General features: G+C 40.1%; 1 protein-coding gene across 2 annotated transcripts in view; it reads right to left on the bottom strand.

Annotated features, from left to right (window-relative positions):
* The window catches only part of SCTR (secretin receptor), an 80005-nt gene that overhangs the window by 23085 nt on the left and 37812 nt on the right, over window positions 1-19108 (bottom strand). For both annotated transcript variants that reach the window (XM_020963144.2, XM_020963146.2), the window contains exons 3-5: window positions 16407-16514; window positions 4087-4190; window positions 1801-1898 (exon numbers count right to left, since the gene is read on the bottom strand). In XM_020963144.2, coding sequence (XP_020818803.1) covers window positions 1801-1898; window positions 4087-4190; window positions 16407-16514 — 310 coding nt within the window. The remainder of the gene's footprint in view (window positions 1-1800; window positions 1899-4086; window positions 4191-16406; window positions 16515-19108) is intronic.

Here is a 19108-nt window from a genome sequence, read left to right as displayed (position 1 = left end):
ACCCAGACGTTAGAAAAGAGGATTGTAAGGTAACTGAGTAAAGGATCCATTTCCTAGATTGATCAAAGGGGAGGATGTCTTCCTGAATGTTCCTTAAAGGAAAGGCCTTCTGAGCTCTAGAGATCTCTTACAACCAATGCAAATATATTCTGATTCTTCCATTTACTGATTACCATTACAAAATGAGGGAAAGAGGCCATCCACAACGTGACTAACATAAAACTGGAGGAAAATTCTATTCAGATTTAGATAGAGGCCATTAAATAACTTGTTGGGAGTAAAGCAGATTTTCCTTCCTGACTTAAGTTAGCTTCCTTCAACATTCAAGTGAGTTGGTGGCTGTAAGGGATTTGAATGGCAGGGAGAAGCCAATTTGTAATTAAATATTTGTTGAAGATATCCCACAAAGCTCCATATGGGTAATTAAGAGACAACTGTGTAGCCCAATTAGTCAGTCTCATTCTCTCTCTCTCTCTCTCTCTCTCTCTCTCTCTCTCTCTCTCTCTCTGTATCTGTCTCTCTCTCTCTCTCTCTCTCTTCTCTCTCTCTCTGTCTGTCTGTCTCTGTCTCTCTCTGTCTCTCTCTCTCTCTCTCTCTTCTCTCTCCTCTTCTTCTTTCTCTCTTCTCTCTCTCTCTCTTCTCTTCTCTTCTCTCTCTCTCTCTGTCCTCTTCTGTCTCTCTCTTCTTCTGTCCTCTCTCTGTCTCTCTCTCTCCTCTCTCTCTCTCTCTCTCTGTCTCTGTCTCTCTCTGTCTCTCTCTGTCTCTCCTGTCTCTCTCTGTCTTCTCCTTCTCTCTCTTCTCTCTCTCTCTCTCTCTCTCTCTCTTCTCTCTCCCCCGCCTCTTTCTCTCTTCGCCCTCCCAAGCCCCCCTTCCCACTCCTCCCACTACCCACCCCCTTCAACCCCCACCCACGAGCTCTTAAATCAGCTTCACAAGAAAGACACAGTAATGCATTGTTGGTGAGGCTAAGATCGAGCCCACCCATTCCAGAAAACAATGTAGAAGTGCATGAGGAAAGTTACTAAACCATCCTTATCCTTTGACTGGGCAGTCCTGCCGAGGGCAGCATGTATCACTAACTTTGTTCAAGACGGAAAGGTCTGACACTTACCAAAATATTTAAAGCAGCACTTTTTGTAGTAGCAAAAAACTTGGAAATAAGGTGAGGACCCATTAGTTGGGGAATGTCTGAACAAGTTAAAGTGAATTCAGAGAAACACGAGGAGACGGTGTGAGGTAAACAGAATTTGGAAAACAATATAAACAGAAATTATAGTAATAGAAATGAAAGCAACACGCAGGCAGCTGAACTGAGGTTAAGGGTAACAATTGATAGTGATTGCCTAGGATAGGGGATGAGACATGTATCTCTCAATAGAGAAGTGGGGAAATTACTTCTGTTAAATGAGATCAATGTTTTTGGTTGGTTTTCATAGTTTTAGAAAGGACCTTAGGAATCATCTAGCCCAATCCCCTCATTTTACAAATGGGGAAACTGAGGCCAGGGAAGGTTAAGTGACTTTGCCAAGTCTTACTTGGCAGAAGTAGTAAGTGGCAGAGCCAGGACTAGCCATGTTCTCTGGCCCTAAACCCAGGACTCTGTTCCACTGTATCAACAGGCTTTGCTTTTCTTTGTGACAAAGCAGGGTTCTATATGGCAGCAGTAGGAGGGATATTGAGATGTGTCTATGATAGGAAAGGAAAAAGCATCAAGAATTATCTTGCTTTTTTTTTCAATCAGCCCAAGGTCAGTGCCCACCAAAGCCTGCCAGAAGTTGAAGACTAGCAGTGTCTCCTCACCGAAAGGCGATGAGAATGCCCAGAGCAATGAAGAGCATCACCAAGGAGGTGCTGTAGCCCACAGTGTACAAGACTTTCAGCTTCAATAAGGAGGAATACTGAAAGAAGAAACAAACAGAAGTGAGCCCCATTCCTATTACCTGAAACAACCTCTTCCTGCCTGTTTTTCTATCCCATTCTCCTTCCCCTCATTCAAAGCCCACCTTTTCCAGGAAGTCTTCCTGGAAGACTTCCTCCCCGATTGCTCCTTTCCCTCCCCAGACTCCAAGTCACAGAACCACAGAATTCTTAGAAGGACCTTCAGAGGGCAACATGTCTAATCTCCCACATAATCAGGACCTCCCCCCCCCACCTCCCACTATATCCCTGACAGATGGGATTCATTTTCAGCTTGAATATTTCCAGTGATGGGGAGATCATGGCTCCACAATGAAGTCCAGTCTATTGTTTATTGCTCAGTCATTTCAGTCGTGTCTGACTCTTCGTGACCCCATTTTGTGACTTTCTTGGCAAAGATACTGGAGTGGTTTGCCATTTCCTTCTCCAGTCATTTTACAAATGAGGAAACTAGGCTAATAGTCTTAAGTGACTTGCCCAGTATCAACAGCTAGTAAGTATCTGAGGCCAGATTTGAACTCCTGAAGATGAGTCTTTCTGATTCCAAACCCAGTGTTCTATTCACTGCACTACCTAGCTGCCCATTGTTGGTTTTAACTCATCTGAAAAAAAAATTTTCTTCAAGGTATATTAACTGTACATTTGATAAGTACTCCTTCTACCTCTTCATTTAAGTCACTGATAAAATGTTGAACAGAAAAAGATCCTTTTATGCTATCTCCCTTGCAGGATTAAGCTGCAGAAGATGAGGTGGCTCCTCCATCATTAAGTACTGAGGATGAAGGTATATTTGGAAGCAGGCCTCTTGTCTCATCCCCAGTAATACTTTCTTTAACAAAGAAGGATCTGAACTTTCTTTTTCTTTTTAATTTTTTTGAACTTTCTGATGGTCCTAGGCAGCAGTAGGTTTAATAACTAGAGTCTGAACAACTTCATTAACACCTACCAAATGAGAGGTTGCTATAATATAGCACTGTTTCTGATAGCTAACACAATACAATCAACATCCTCATCGGACTTCTATAGACAGTAGCTTCATAGCCATCAAAAGGGCATAGAACCACATAAAGCATATTTAATACCATTTTCATTTTCTCCACTGGGTGGGACCCCCAAAACCATCAGTCTTAGATGAGAGTCAATCTCTACCACAGAGTACCAGTTCTCTAATCACTGAACACATACCCAAGCCAAAATTTAAATATGAATAAGCAACATTTTACAATGCCACTCCACCAATAAACAAGAGAATTTTAGTGAAACTTTGATACTTTATTTAGTGAAAGTTTAGTGAAACTTTGAAACTTTGATTCTAACGGTATCAATCATTAAATTGACTAGTTGATCTGTTGAAGTTAAATTGGAAAACCCTGCTGTCCAATCACAGCATAGGAAAGAATTTAAGTAAGAAAGGAGAATCTTCCCTGGCTCCTAAGAATATAGTGGGACCTTTCCTAATTAGAAAAACCCTAAATTAGGTAGCCCTTGGAACCCCTCAACTGTGAGACCCCTGGGGGAGGGAAGAAGGGAGGGAAGGAGGGAAAGAAGGAAGGAGGGAGGGAGGAAAAGAAGGAAGGAAGAAAGAAGAAGGAAGGAAGGAAGGAGGGAGGGAGGGAAGGAAGGAGGGAGAGAAGAAGGAAGGAAAGAAGAAGGGAAGGAAAGAAGGAAGGAACTTCCAGAAACATCCCACATTATACTCATATAGTGTCCTATGATTGTGGTAGGCCTCTGAGAAGATCCTTGCATGGACATATCTCTTTCCTCATTATGAACTGTTTCTTTTCTTTCTTCTTTTTCTTTTTTTTTTAAAGCAATTGGGGTTAAGTGACTTGCCCAGGGTCACACAGCTAGTAAGTGTCAAGTGTTTGGTCTGAGGCCGGATTTGAACTTAAGTCCTCCTGACTTCAGGGCCAGTGCTCTAGCCACTGGGCAACCTAGCTGCCCCTTTGTTTCTTGTCTTTAATACTTTTACGTCTATTATGTCATCTAGTCCAGAGAATAACCCTAGAGTGAGAGATAGGTAAGGTCACTACTGTTAATACTGATTCTGATTTCTATCCCACTGTTAGTTCCATCCTCCTGCTCTGTCTCTCCCTAGACCTAATGGTCTCATTACTGGTCTTATACTATAGCAGATCCTTAGTCCATGGTGCTGAGTGCCTCACTTACCCGCTCAGCATTGCTGGTGTCATTCACATCATACCCACAGGCAGTATCAGTTCTGAGGAAGGTTTCAGACCAGCCATCTGGAGTACAGTTTCGAAATACATTACCTGCAGGTACAAAATATCCCACAGGGGTAGGAAGTTAGGAGTCACAACTCTTGAGTTTCCCCTTGACAATTATCTTATGGTGAGCACTAGTGCCTTTGCTTTGATCATTATTTCCTTTGTTTCTTATTTTTAACAATACAACCAACTCCTAATTATCTGTGGTGACTATACAGAGAAAGAGCCTGGCTAAAGACCAGGATCTCCCCTAAACCATGAAGTCACCAAGGTTAGTGTTTACCTCTGCTCCTCTGTCAGTGACTCTAACCCTTCTGAGACCTCCTTCCTTCCCTGGACCTCCTCCACAACTACCCCATCCCTGACTCTCATGGCCTCTTCCCAAAGAGCCTTGGTCTCAGCAGTCAGTGTTGCAAAGCAATTTAATATCTCTCAGTCTCCTCATCTGTAAAATGAGGATTAGATTAAATGATCTCTAACACCTTTCCAGCTCTAAGTTATGATAGTAAGTCACTTGTCTAAAGTCATATAACTAGTTAGTGGCAGAGACAAGACAAACCCCAGGTTTTGTGACTCCTAGTCAAAGAAGTTTATGAAGTACATTGTGCTATGTAGGAGTCAAGGGACCTGGGTCTAGTCTTGGCTCTGCCATTAACTAGCTGGCAAGGGTTGGACTTTATTATCTCTAAGGGCCTTCCTGTTCCTGAAATTTGAAGATTTGGGGATTCCAATAAATTAATCCCTTAAACTCATTAGGGTTAACTCCTTTACAAGGGTATTTACCTTTATATTTCTATCTACCTAGAAACAAAACCCAAAGGAACTTCTTTAGTTTACCATTTTGGTACCTAAGAATCCTTTAAGGAAATTCTTCCTGATGTTTAAACTCACATCCTGGTCTCCTTCCTTCATTTATTTGAAGACCTTCCATCTAGTATTCTATTGGCCCACTTATCATTATTTATGTAGGTTTTCCAGAAAGTGATTTAGAGAGACAGAAATTCCTATAAGGAAATTCCTTCTCATTTCCCTATAGAGAAACTGTCAGTAGAAAATTTCCTCTTCTGGACTCCTGAGGGTGTTATCAACTCCACTATAGAGTTGGATGGGGACAAGAAAAGATAATCTTCTGAAGAAGCTATTTTTAAAAAATTGAAAATAGATTTCAGGCATGGTTTTCAGAAAAGCCTGAAAAGATTTGTATGAACTGATGCAAAATGAAATGAATGTAACCAGGAAAACAATTATATAATAACAACAATATTGTAAAGACAAAACTTTTGAAGACTTAGGAACTCTGATCAATACAATGACCTACCACAATCAAAGAGGACTCATGATGAAACATGCTATCCACCTCCAGATAAAGCTGATGGACTCAGAATTCAGACTGAGACATACACACACACACACACACACACACACACACACACACATGGACATGGCTAATTTGGGAATTTGTTTTGCATGAGTATATATGTTTGTAATGAGTTTTGTTTTAATTGCTTTCTCAGTAAGGTGGAGGAGATGTGGGAGATAACGTGGATCTGAAAAGAAAATAAAACTGAACTTTTTAAAGGAAAAAAAAAGAGACTGCAGACTTTTGTCTAAGATAGCTGCCTGAATGAAGGCAGACAGCTCTGCTCCCACACACCTATTCCAGCAAAAATCCAAAATTTGTACCAGACTTAAAAAATAATAAAGAAATTTATAATGAGTGAGTTCTTCTATCCACAGATTGGCATCAAAAAACCAGTCAGTAGCCCAAAAGCAATAGGAAAAGGGGCTGCCAGGAAAGCCGCTGCCAGCACAGGCAATCAAACTGTTAGCCTCCCAGAGCACCTCGAGTTGAGCCAGAGACTTTGAGCCTGTAAGACTGTGTGTCCCGAGGCTCAAAAGCACAGAGATCCCTTGAGAAAGCCTCAGGGGATTCAGAAAGCCAAAGCAGGGACCAGGAGTTCCCAAAGTGATCTGAAACTGAACCTCAGGGAACAGCAGTGAGTAGTACAGCAAGACTTAGTCTGGGAAAGGTACAGGAGGCTACTCTGCCCTGAGACACCATGGGGTGGGAGGGTGGGGAGTGGCAGAGCTGAAGACCCAGCGCTCCACCTCAAAGATACAGGGAGTCTTAATTCTAAGAGACAGATATCAAAAATTCTTCTAGATAGATACACCTGTGCAGAAAGGAGGAAGAAGAGACTGAAACTTGCTATTTCTCATAATTGGGATACTTGAGAAGGGGATGTGAATGTGGAAGTAGAGGTGAGGAAGGTGGGCCTCCAAAGAACCTCGCTCTTATCTGAACTGGACCAAAGAGGGTTTAACACATACAGACACACACAGGCTTTAAGAATCTGGAGTAGAATGGTTTTTCCCTTTTGTTCAACATTACTAACGTGGAAATGTGTTTAATGTGATCATATTGCTTGCCATCTCGGGGAGGGGAGAGGAGAGGGAAGGAGGGAGAAAAATTTGGAATTCAAAATCTTATAAAAGTGAATGTTGAAAACTATTTTTACATGTAACTGGAAAAAACAAAATACTATTAAGTGGGAGGGAAAGAATTTGGAGTAGAAACACATCGAATTCAACAGAGAAATAAGAGGGAATGGGGGGGGAAATAGGGTGGATAATATTAAGCAGAGAATAGTCATAAGAAAAACAAACTTACAGATCCTGAAGGAGGGAATTAAAAGAGAACAAAAGAACTAAAGTCTATGAAGATTTTTGTACAAATAAAACAAATGTAACCAAGATCAGAAGGAGAGCAGAAATTTGAGGGGAAATTCATAGACAGTTTATCAGATAAAGGTCTCATATCTAACATGTAAAGAACTTTGTCAAATCTATAAGAATATGAGTCATTTTACAATTGATAAATGGTCAAAGGATATGAATAGGCACAAAAAATGCTCTAAATCATTATTGATTAAAGAAAAGTAGATTAAAATAACCCTGAGATATCATTTTACACCTACCAGATTGGCTAAAATGATAGAAGGGGAAAGTGACAAATGTTAGAGAGGCTGTGGAAAAAATGGTGAATTCAACAATTTGTTGTTGGTGAAATTGTGAACTGATTTAACTATTTTGGAGAGCAATATGGAATTATGCCCAGAGAGTTATTAAACTGTCTATAGCTTTTTTTTTTAGGCAATTGGGGTTAAGTGACTTGCCCAGGGTCACACAGCTAGCAAGTGTCAAGTGTTTGGTCTGAGGCCAGATTTGAACTCAGGTTCTCCTGACTGCAGGGCCAGTGCCCTATCCACTGCACCATCTAGCTGCCCCTTGCCTATACCTTTTAACGCAGCAATATCTCCACTTGGTCTATTTCCAAAGACGATAAAGGAAAAAGGAAAAGAGTCTATATGTTCTAAAATGTTTATAGCTGCTTTCTTTGTGGTGGCAAAGAAATGGAAATTGCAAGGATGCCCATCAGTTGGGGAAATGGATGAACAAATTATGATATATGATTGTGATGGTAATATTCCATTGTGCTATAAGAAATTATGAGCTCAATGATTTTAGAAGAACATGGAAAGACTTGCACAAAATAATGAAGAGTGAAACGAGCAGAACCAAGAGAACAGTAATAGCAACATTGTTTTAAAAATGACTTTGAATGAATAACTTGTTTTGTCTATTATAAATACCCAAATTAACTACGAAAGGCATATGAAGAGTCTATCTGCATCCAGAGCAAGAACTGATAAATAGAAGTATGTATGAAATAATTTTACACGTATGTATGTATGTATACACACACACACACCCCCATTTGTGTCTAATGGTAGCCATCTCTAGGCTGAGAGAGGGGAGGGAAGAAAAAAAATGGAAGAAATAAAATCTACATGATAATTTTTTTTGTATATTTGAAAAGAATAGCAAGTTGTACATAGATTTGCAGTTTCACATGCAATCAACTTGTTTATTGTACTATGTTATGGAAATGCTTGTTTTATTCCATAAACAAACTGAAAAAAGGAGTCGATGAAGGTGACCATTAATTGAGGAATGGTTGAACAAATTATGGTATATGAACAAAATGGAATATTACAAAGTCAATTATTATATTATGGGTGCCACAAAAAAATGATAAGCAGGGGTGGGGAACCTGTGGCCTTGAGGCCATATGTAGCCTTCTAGGTCCTTGGGTGCAGCCTTTTGACTGAGTCCAAGTTTTACAGAACAAATCCTTTTAATGTTTTTGTTTTTGTTTTGTTTTAACAAATCATTTTATTAAGGGGGTTGGGGGGGGATTTGTTCTGTGAAGTTTAGATTCGGTCACAGGGTCAATTTGAGGACCTAGAGGGCCACATGTGGCCTCGAGGCTGCAGGTTCCCTTCTTTGGATAAAAGAGCTGATTTTAGAGAATCCTAGGAAGTATGAACTGGTACAGAATAAAGGGAGCATAACTAGGAGAACAATTGTACAAGGAAAACAACTTTGAAAGACTAAAAAACTCTGATCAATGTGACCAACTCCATGGATGTCTCCAGATGATTTAGAATGAGGTATGTCATATGTGTATTCACCTCCTGACAGAGACCTGATGGATTTAAGATGCAGAGACATATATTTTTAGACATGGCCACTATGTGGATTCATTTTGCTTGACTAGACTTATTTGTAAGGAGGATTTTTCCCCCTCTGTTTTCACTGGGGTGAGGGGAAAGGGGGAAATCACACAATAGTGATGTTAACAAATAGGGCCTTTGCAACATTTTTTAAATAGAAAAGAACAGGTAAAATATTCAAAAGGAAGCACAAGCAAGCAGGACAGTTTTAAAAGAAACGTATGAAACATTTGTGAGTGTGTATTTGTGTGTATGTGTATGTGTATGAGAGAGAGAGAGAGGGAGGGAGGAGGAGAGAGAGAGAGAAAGAAAAAAAGAAAGAAAGGAAGGAAGGAAGGAAGGAAGGAAGGAAGGAAGGAAGGAAGGAAGGAAGAATTTGTGGTTTAAAATGGAGATTCATAGTTTCCTACATAATCTTTTTTGTGTTTTGTTGTACATATGGAAATGGTTGCTTAAAAAAATTTAATTTAGAATAGAAAAAAGAAAGATAATTAGCTTACAAAACTTGCCACACCAAAATTGCTCAGGATCTCTAATGGGGCCTATGATGTTACTGTACTAACCTTTCAATTGGATTTCCACTCCCAAGGGGGGTTGGCAGGAAAGAGAGAAAAGGAGGCTTGGGAGACAGAGACACAATCTGATAAGGGAACAATCTGGATGGGAACAGGACTTGGCTCTCCTTTTGGATTCCTACCTGCTGCCTAAAAGGTCTTTTATCTCTTGTCATATGAGTTGTTGCCTCTGTTGCCAGAAGACAGAAGCTCCTTCCCATGGTTTGCCTCTAGGAGGCTGGAAAGAAGCGCTCCTTAGACCTAGGCCCAAACAGATTCCTATCAGTTGTCTTGTACCTACTCTGCACTAAGGGATTTAGGGTGCCACGCGATGTTTTTCATGGCACTTCCAGCCCTATCTGACTTCTGGCTGAGGCAGGTGCCAGGGTATCCCTACTTCTATGGTCTGGGCACCTTTGTCTTGGAGCAGTAGTATGGGCCTGCTACTGTTTCAGGGAGATGCTCTAGGCCAGTGGTGACAAACTTAAATAGGAATAGATCCCTGCAGGCCTCCTGTCAACTTAGAAAACATTGAATTAACATTGTTTATGTTTTGTTATACTTTTGTTTATTTTGTTAAACATTTCCCAATTACATTTTAATCTGGCTCAGCTTGCTCTCAGGAGTTTTTGCCTTGCTTTAGGCCTGGCAGTGTCTGGGACCCCATCCCCGACAAGGCACCAATTTGGACTACTCAATGGCACTAGTAGTTCTGAGGTGGGTGGGAAAATAAGCTTCAGGGCAAAGAGTTCTGGAGGCAGTGTCAGAAAAGGTCTGGGAGATCTGTGCATCTCCACTAGTCTTTTTGATGACAGAATAAAAGACTGAAAAAGCAGAGGCCAAAATTAGGAGGGAGTGACAGAAAAGAGTTAGGACAAGTACACGTACATAATCATCTGCTTGTGTACCCGGAGGCTAAAGGAAATCAGATGAAAAGAAGACTTTTAGGCTGAGGGGTCGATTCTTCAGACCTGAGGATTGTCCAACAGAGTTTCCTGCTGTGACCTGGCAGGATTCAGGAAGACCGACCGGGTTTGTGATCTGGGCCAGAAACCCAGTTCTTTCTTGTAATGAGGAGCTCCTCCTAATGAGCAAGTCATGAGACTGAAATGACCCAGTTTCAGTAAACGGGATGTGGGTTTGAGGTAGGATGGGCCCTTAGCAAAATTGCGAAGAAGATTAAATTTGTCTTTCCAATTCTCCCTCATCCCCTTTCAGGACCCTTTCCCCCTCCCAATAGACCCCTTCTCCTTCCCTTGCTTCTCCCCCTCACTGCCCTTTAATCCCAACAAGATTTAACTGATAACTTATGACACCCTCCTCCTTCCCAATAGCATTTGGATTTCCTAAAGGACCTTGGGAGAACAAAAAATTTTCATAAGCCAAAGGAACATATCTCCAAAGAGGAGACCAGGGGCTCCCTGCCAGGTGCTTCTCTGTCTGCATAGCTGTCTCCTCTACCTATCCATAAGGTGAGCCCCAGGGAGATGATTTGCTTATCCAGCTCGATCAGCTTGATAAATGGCATCTCTCCCAATTCATCATACTTGTTTTAAGTTAATATGTTTAAAGTATCTATCGTTTACATTGCAGGCTCATCCTTTGAGCTCTCCAAAAGGTGAGAGAATGTGTAGGGCTGAAGAATTTCTAGGCCATGAGATTATAGAAAGTTTGGGGGGCAGCTAGGTGTAACAGTAAATAGAGGTCTGGCCTTGGAGTCAGGAGGACCTGAGTTCAAATCCAGCCTCAGACACTTAATACTTACTAGCTATGTGACCCTGGGCAAGTCACTTAACCCCGATCACCTCACCAAAAAGCAAAAGAAAAAAGAAAAAGAAAAGAAAGTTTGGGTGAGGAAGGCCAGAAGTGAAGTGGGTAGATGGGTACACAGAAGGTTAGTAGAAATCCGGGTTCAATTCTAGCTCAGCCCCTAATTCTGTATAACTCTGGGCAAATCAGTCCCCCTGTCTGAATCTCAGTTTCTTTGTCTGAAAAATGAGGCTACTGGTTGAAGAAGCATGAATCTAAATGAAGCTGGAAGGGACCTTGGAGATCATCTCTTCTAACCTCTCCACACCCCCAACAACTGGTCATTTAGTTTGAAGACCTCTGAGATGGGAAGCTGACCAGAAGAAGAAAAAACTCATTTACCTGTGAGATAGCTCTCACTGTGTATAAGTATCTCCTTATACTTATACAGCAAGGAGGTATAGTAGATAGAGCATGGGACATGGGATTTGGAGTTAGGAATAGCCCAGCTCAAATCCTGCCCCAGACACTTATTAGCTATGTGAACCTGAGGAAGTCACTTAACCTCTGCTTGCCTATTTCCTCAACTGTAAAAATAGAGATAACAATAGCAGCTACCTCCTAGGGGTGTGGTATTATTAATTATATCAAGCTGAAATCTGCCTCTTCAGCTTTTCTTATTAGTTTTTTTGCAACTTAGTAGTTTTTTTACAACTACATTCTTCTTGGAGATGACCAGTGAGAAGAGGAGGACCCTAAATCATGGCATGGCTTGCAAAAAGCCATGGACCTTGAGGGCGTTGTTTGGACAATGAAGAGCTGAGGCAAAGGCAGAATGGCTTTTCAGCAACCCAATAAATAGTTTCCTGTTTCAATGTTATAAATAATGACCTCCAGGGAGAGTGTAATAGGATTTGTGGTTACTGTCTCATGTTTCATTTAAGTCTGTGTTTTAAGTATTTCTTTTGTGTGGAGGAAATTAATAGCTGTCTTCTACCTAAACTACTTTATATATTAAATATCTTTAAATTCCCTATTGGGAAGGTCTTAAACATGAGCCAAACATAAGCTTGAAGTATTTTTCCTCATGACTCTGGGATATAGCCTGAGTTCTCTATTTGGAGTTCAGAATCTCCCAGGACTATACATGGTACCTGTGTGACCCCAGAGCAAAAAGATCCTTTACTGGAAAAAGGTATCCCCTCACCTAGGCCCAGCAGCTATCTGTTGGTAAATCTGTCTTGATTCCCCTAGTTATTAGCGATACCTCTCCTCTCAGTCACTTAATATTTATTTTGTATATACCTATATTTACTTATTTATATTAGCAAATCATGTTAGTTCTTTGATGGCAGGGAGTCTTATTTTTGTATTTGTATTTCTTGAATCTAGTATCAATTTCCAGCATCTGGCACGTATTTGTTGACTAATTGATTCTTTCCTGTCTGAAGATTGCTTTTGTCAAAGTATTAGGAGACACCCTGTATTCCAGAGCTAAAGCCCAGCAAGCAAGCTGTGCCCTGAGCTTGGCATAACAACAATCCTTTGCACTCACCCTCTGGATGATCTCAGCCACAGCAACATCCCAGAATTGTTTCATATAATTATTGTATTGCTTTGACCAGCACCAGGCATTCTTTGAGCTTGGACAAGTACCAGCTGTGTCTATGTTCTGGTCATGAAGCCCTGCTATGAATCAAACCTGTCACATTGCTGCTGTTACCCCTCATTATCAGGGCTACAGCTCACTGTCCAGTCATTGGTATAAGTACTGAGATCTCCCCCCACTGCCTTGGGTCCCCACCACTAGAAGCAGGGCTCCAGCACATGTGTCCTTGCTTGCAAGCTATTTCCATCACTTTGAAATTAAACTTCTATTTGATTCCGGGCTTTCTTGTCGCTAGCCTGCTCTGTTTGGCTCTGGCCATCCACAGGTTAGAGGCCGATTCCATTCAGTTGATACTTCCTTGGAGGAGAAAATGGAAGCAAAATTAAAGTGGAGTGTTTATGCCTTCTCTCCATCCATTATCATCAACTCATCCATACTGAGCTATGATCCTCTCCTTTCTTAGATCTTCCTTTTTCCCCCTCAACAGAGCTGTGACAGTGCTATTTATCTTTTACATTTATGACCACTCTCAGCTCATTCTGAGCTCCAATGCTCTGAATCCTAGTTATAGAGGATCATTTCACATTTTTTTTATCCAACCTTAGTTATCTATCCTTGCTTCCATCTTCCGTATATATGTTTTAAAATATTTAGTTGGTTAATCAAAATCTTCTGTATTCATATCTGTCTCTTTCAACAATTCATACTGCTCCTCTCTTCATAGAGATGATATCTGAGTTACTACTAGTCACATGCTCTTTGGAAAGACTTACATGAACTGATGCAAAGTGAAATGAGCAGAACCAGGAGAACACTGTTCATAGTAACAGCAATATTTTATGATGATCAAGTGTGAATGACTTAACAATTCCCAGCAATACAGTGATCCAGGACAACTCTGAAGGACTTATGATGAAAAAATGCTATCCATCCCCAGAGAAAGAACTGGTGGAGTCTGAGTATAGATCAAAACATACTTTTTCAAAAAAACTTTATTTTTCTTGGTTTCTTTTTTTGGCTATTTCCTTTTACAACATAAGTAATATGGAAACATGTTTTACATGATTACACATGTATTATCCATTTCAAGTTGCTTGCCTTTTCAATAAGGGGAGAAGGAAGGGAAAAAGAGAATTCAGAACTCAAAATTTTTAAAAAGAATGTTAAAAATTGTTTTTACACCTACTTGGGGAAAAATAAAATTCTAAATAATAAAAAAAATAAAATAAATTACTAGTGGTCCTCTCCACTTCTTCCTATGGCATAATTGCCACTCTGTGGTATCTGGTTTGGTGGATAAACATTGAGAGTATTCTTCCTCCAGTATCTGGTTTGGTGGATAGACATTGAGAGTATTCTTCCTCCTCTTCCGTGTTCAATTTAAAGTCTTATTGATCAGATTCACAATTTTCCAGGCTAATATATTTTTACCAACCATCATTAGCTCTACTTCAACCCTGACTAAGTCATCACTCCTATATCTTAAACCATGGTCTATAAATAGATACCATCTCTTCTTAACTTCTAACTCTTGAGGCTAACCTCTTTGGTAAAATGACTGTTTGTTGCACTTGTCTGATGTGGGAAGGCTTTGTTCTTGTAAGACAAACTCTGTCCTTGATCAAGAACCTTTCTTTCCTCTATTAAGCTGTGGTCTGAAAATCTCAATCCCACTGTCAAACAGTAACATCTCAACCAGTTGTTTGCTTTACAAATTCATCTTTTACTGATGAAACTCTTACTTTCACTGACTTTACTGATGAAATCTTTACCTTCATCAAGGATGAAAATACTATCTTTGCCCATAAGGTCATTAGTTTTCCAGGACTTCATCATTCTTAGCAATGCTTTCTCTAATGTCCACATGTGCAGAGCTGTGGTACTGCTCTTACTGCTTTTATAATGCCTTATATGTGTAGAACACTTCTTTACTCTGCAAAGGACTTTCATTTTGGTTAAATCATTTGACCCTAACAATAAGAAATAATAGACAATGAACTGAAAGACATGCTTCCTAAAGTCACACAGCTAGAGGTTGTGGTAAAGGCAACAGCCAGGATCTAGGTTTGAGGGCTTCCAGACTCTCCACCTCAAGCTCATTGCACTGAACCATTCTGCCTTTACCCTCCTCCTTTCCTTCCTCCTATCTCAACAGCCTAGACACCATAGAAATAATAAGGTAGAGGAGACCAATAGAGAAGAATAGAGAAGAATAGATTCAGCATTCATCCATCTAAGTCTGGGAGAAATAGATAAGGGATTGTGGGAACCTTGATTCCACTAGCAGGACAGAAAAAGCAGAGTAGTGAACTGAGTGGAAAGATGAAGAAGACTTTGTAGCCTCAAATCCTGGAGTTATTTGCCATCTAGGGAAATTGGAGAGAGAATCAATAAGGATAATAATAATAGCTAGAATTTATATAGCTCCTACTTTGGGCCAGGTATTTCACTGAGCATTTGACAGATATTATCTTTTTTTTTTTTGGTGAGGCAATTGGGGTCAAGTGACTTGCCTAGGGTCACACAGCTAGTAAGTGTCAAGTGTCTGGTGAGAGATATTATCTTATTTGATTTTCTCAATAACCTTGGAAGAGAGGTACTATTACTGTCTTCATTTTCCTGTGGAGGAAACTGAGACAAACAAAAGTTCAGTGACTTCTGCAAGGTCATACTGTATGTGAGGCCTGCTTTGAACTCACATCTTCTTGACTCCAAGCCCTGTATTGTATCCACTGCACTTGCTTAAGGATTCTTGGAAAACAAACTTCCTGTTGATATTGTCCTTACCTATGTTTTGAGAATCAGGATTTAGATCTGGAAAGGATAGATTATCTAGTCAATTTTCCCTTCCTCCTATTTTATAGATTTAAAAAAAAATGATGTTCTGAGGCCCAGAGAGACAAAATAATGTGCAAGCAGAAGAGTTGGAGTTTGAATCCAGGTCCCCTGACTCCAAATCCAGTATTCTTTCCAATATAACACACTGTCTACTCCAATGGAACCATAAAATACTGGATGCAGAAGTGACCTTAGGCAGCTAGGCAGTACAATGGATAGGGCACTGGCCTTGGAGTCAAAAAGGGCTGAGTTCAAATCCAGCCTCAGAAACTTCCTAGCTGTGACTTTAGGCAAATCGCTTAAACTCAGTTTGCCACTAGAGAAGGAAATGGCCAATCACTCCAGTATCTTTACCAAGAAAACTTCATGGACAGAGAAGTCCATGGGGCCTCAAAGAGTGGGATACAACTGAATAACAGAGAAGTGACTTTAGGCATCAGGCTGATAAGTTATATTATTAGCGTTTGGTACTCTATTGATATCAAAGATAGAGAGAGGAGAGGGAGGAGAGGAGAGGGGATACTAGAAAGGGGTGGCCTTGAGTGGAGAAAGCAATTTGCATAGGGACCAAATGTAAATAACTCTCTTTACTATGGTTTAGGCTTTTAACACAAGAGTTTAAATTTTATCTGTCTGTAGTAGCGACCTTCCACACCTTTTCCCATCCCTCGACCAGGTAATTGAGAAGGATCCCTGGTCAAATGTAAATATGCTAAGGGAGGGGGGACAGGGAGGAGAGAGGAAAAGACTGAAGAGAAGCCATTAGAACTTTAGCTGGAATCAATATACTAAATCAGGGCCCAGGATCCAGACTGGGAAAGTTTACCTGCTAGGGAGGATAGGTCTCAAGAAAGTCTGTGCTTCCTTCCTGACATCCCTGATACCCTCCCAGTCCAAGAGAAGTAACCTAGTTAAGAATGAGTTCTGTAGTTACCATTTTTGCCAGTGAGCATTTGGAGGAATTTCGGGCATTCAGCCTTCACTGTCTGTCCGGCAGAAGAGGAGGGCCAGCAAATCATGTTGTCCCATAGTCTTGGGCAGCCTGGAAGAGAGCAGTAATAACAACAGAAACCATCTGCTAGGAGCTTGGGATCAATCACTCAGGATCTGGAAAGGGCTTTAGAGGGGCAGCTAGGTGGCACAGTCTATAGAGTGATGGGCCTGGAGTCAGGAAGACCTGCATTCAAATTCAGCCTCAGAAACTTACTAACTGTGCCACCCTGGGCAAGTCATTTAACCCTGTTTATCTCCATTTCCTCATCTGTAAAATGAGCTTGCGAAGGAAACGGCAAACCACTCCAGTATGCTAAGAAAAGCCCAAAAGAGGTCAATAAGAGTCAGACACAACTGAAAAACTAAATAACAACTGCAAAAGGGCTTTAGAAAAAAATCTAATCCTGGAGTTTAGCAAATTAAGGTCGGAGGGCCCAGCCTGTCATCTGTTTTGGTATCAGCTTGTAAGCTAAGAATAGTTTTTGCATTTTAAATTACAATGAAATTTCATTTTAAACTGTAAAAATCATTCTTATCTCAGAGGCAGTATAAAAAAGTGGTGGTGTGTTATGCAATGACTAAGAATGTTGAACTGAACCCTTCTCAGCATTACGAGGATCTAAGACATATCCAGAGGCCTCGGGATGGAAAAAGCTGTACACATCCAAAGAAAGAACTATGAAAGTCGAATCCCTCTCACTTATTTTTACCTTCTGTTGAGTTTTGTTTCATCTTTCTGATGGTTACTCCTATTGGTTTTAATTTTTACTTACAACTTCACCAATGTGAAAGTATGTTTAATGGGTATGTAATGTAAAGCCTATGGCAGATTGTGCGCCGTCTTGGGGGGGGGGGGGAGAAAAAGGGAGAAAAATTTTCAACTCAAAAGCATATGGAAAAAAAAATTAAAAAAAATAAAAAATGTACTGAGGAAAAAAATAAAAAATTTAAAAATTTAAAAAATTTTTTAAAAAAGTGGTGGTGGTAGATTTGGTCAGCAGGCCAATCTGGGGGAGTTTACCGGCCCATGATTAGTCCAACCCTTGTATTTTCCATATAAGGAAACTGAAGATCAGAAATAAGTGACTTGGTCAAGGTCATACTGTAAATTAACAACAGAGCTGGCCCCATAACCCAGATCTCCTGACTCACAGGCCAGAATTCTCTCCACCAAAGGGCATAATCAAAATAAGCTGGGCGAAACAAAAATTTTTCTCTTCTTGTCTTCCCAGCAGGTATTGCTTGCTCTAGTAAGCTCCTCAATCCTAGCTAGTGATGATTCTGTGGAAGGGAAAATACCAACTCCAGGCTTTTGTGAAGAAATTTAAGAGATAAGAGGAGGATTGTAACCAAACGGTGACCTTTATTTTTTTTTGTCCACCCACACTTGAACAAAGAGAGCTAATTAGAGTAGCTAAAGCTGGAATCATTTCTATGAATTCTCAGGATTAGGTAGAATTTCTAGATTCAGGACTTCCAGGATTGGTGCATCTTCTAACAAGTCATTAGAGCACAGGCCTGGGATGGGGCAGAAGGAAGGAAAGAAACAAGCATTTATTAAATTATTAAATTGAGTTGTTTCAGACTCTTTGTAACCCCATTTGGAGTTTTCTTGGCAAGCATACTGGAGTGGTTTGCCATTTCCTTCTCCAGCTCATGTGACAGATGAGGAAACTGAGGAAAACAGGGGTAAGTGACTTGCACAGGGTCACACAGCTAGTAAGTGTCCGAGGACAGATTTGAATTCAGAAAGATGAGTCTTCCTGATTTCAGCATTCTATCCACTTCGCCTCCTAGTTGCTCAAGTGCCTACTTTGTCGTTGTTTTTAACTTGGGATATATTTAAATCTATGTGCACTGTATTAAATTTAAAAAGCAGCATGTCTTACAGGAACCTTGATTATCACATAACAATTATAAGGTTGATATCAGGCGTCGAGTTAAACATGAAAATCTTACACAATAGCACAAGAAAGGTTGATTAAGAATTTACAACGCAATAAAAATACACTCATGAAAATTTAGCTTTATGGACAGATGCATGCAGAAGGTGAACATAGGGAAACAAGTTGCAATATTTATTAACTATAGTGCCAAGATGCAGTAATAACATTTTTTCCATTTAAGTAAATAACTTTCACTAACAGTTGTACTTATTTCACACACATCAAAATATATAAGGGTAATTTTAGAGAACCTATAACATACATACTTCAGTCCAAGTGGTGTGACAATGAGCTTTCTGTGGCACTCCATGAAAGTAGCAAGAAGCTTTTATAGTCCTTTGTTCAAGATATTAAATAAACTGACAAACATTGTTGAAAGCAGCTTTTACCCCTCTTCTACATTCTTCTTTACAAAATGATATGCATATAAATTGGTTGGAGGTGTTTTTATGATTGACAGTGATAGTTGAAGTATGTTTACAGTTCAAATTTAATAAAATATTTTAGTGAAGCACTTGCTTTCCCACTTTAAACATAACAAATCAGACTACAGATTTAATCCAAAAGGTGGAAGGGAGGGCAAAATGAATTTCAATACTCTAAGGTTCTAGGATGATGTAGTTTCTAACATTGCATCAGAAGAGACTTATTCTGGTGCAATTGTGTAATGAAATAGTCACTGGTTTGAAAGTCTCTA

This window comes from Phascolarctos cinereus, unplaced genomic scaffold (genome assembly GCF_003287225.1).
Source record: "Phascolarctos cinereus isolate Bilbo 61053 unplaced genomic scaffold, phaCin_HiC Scaffold_726;HRSCAF=1367, whole genome shotgun sequence".
Taxonomy (NCBI): Eukaryota; Metazoa; Chordata; class Mammalia; order Diprotodontia; family Phascolarctidae; genus Phascolarctos; species Phascolarctos cinereus.
Note: the sequence above shows the minus strand (reverse complement) of the source record. Positions and strands in the feature narration are given on the sequence as shown.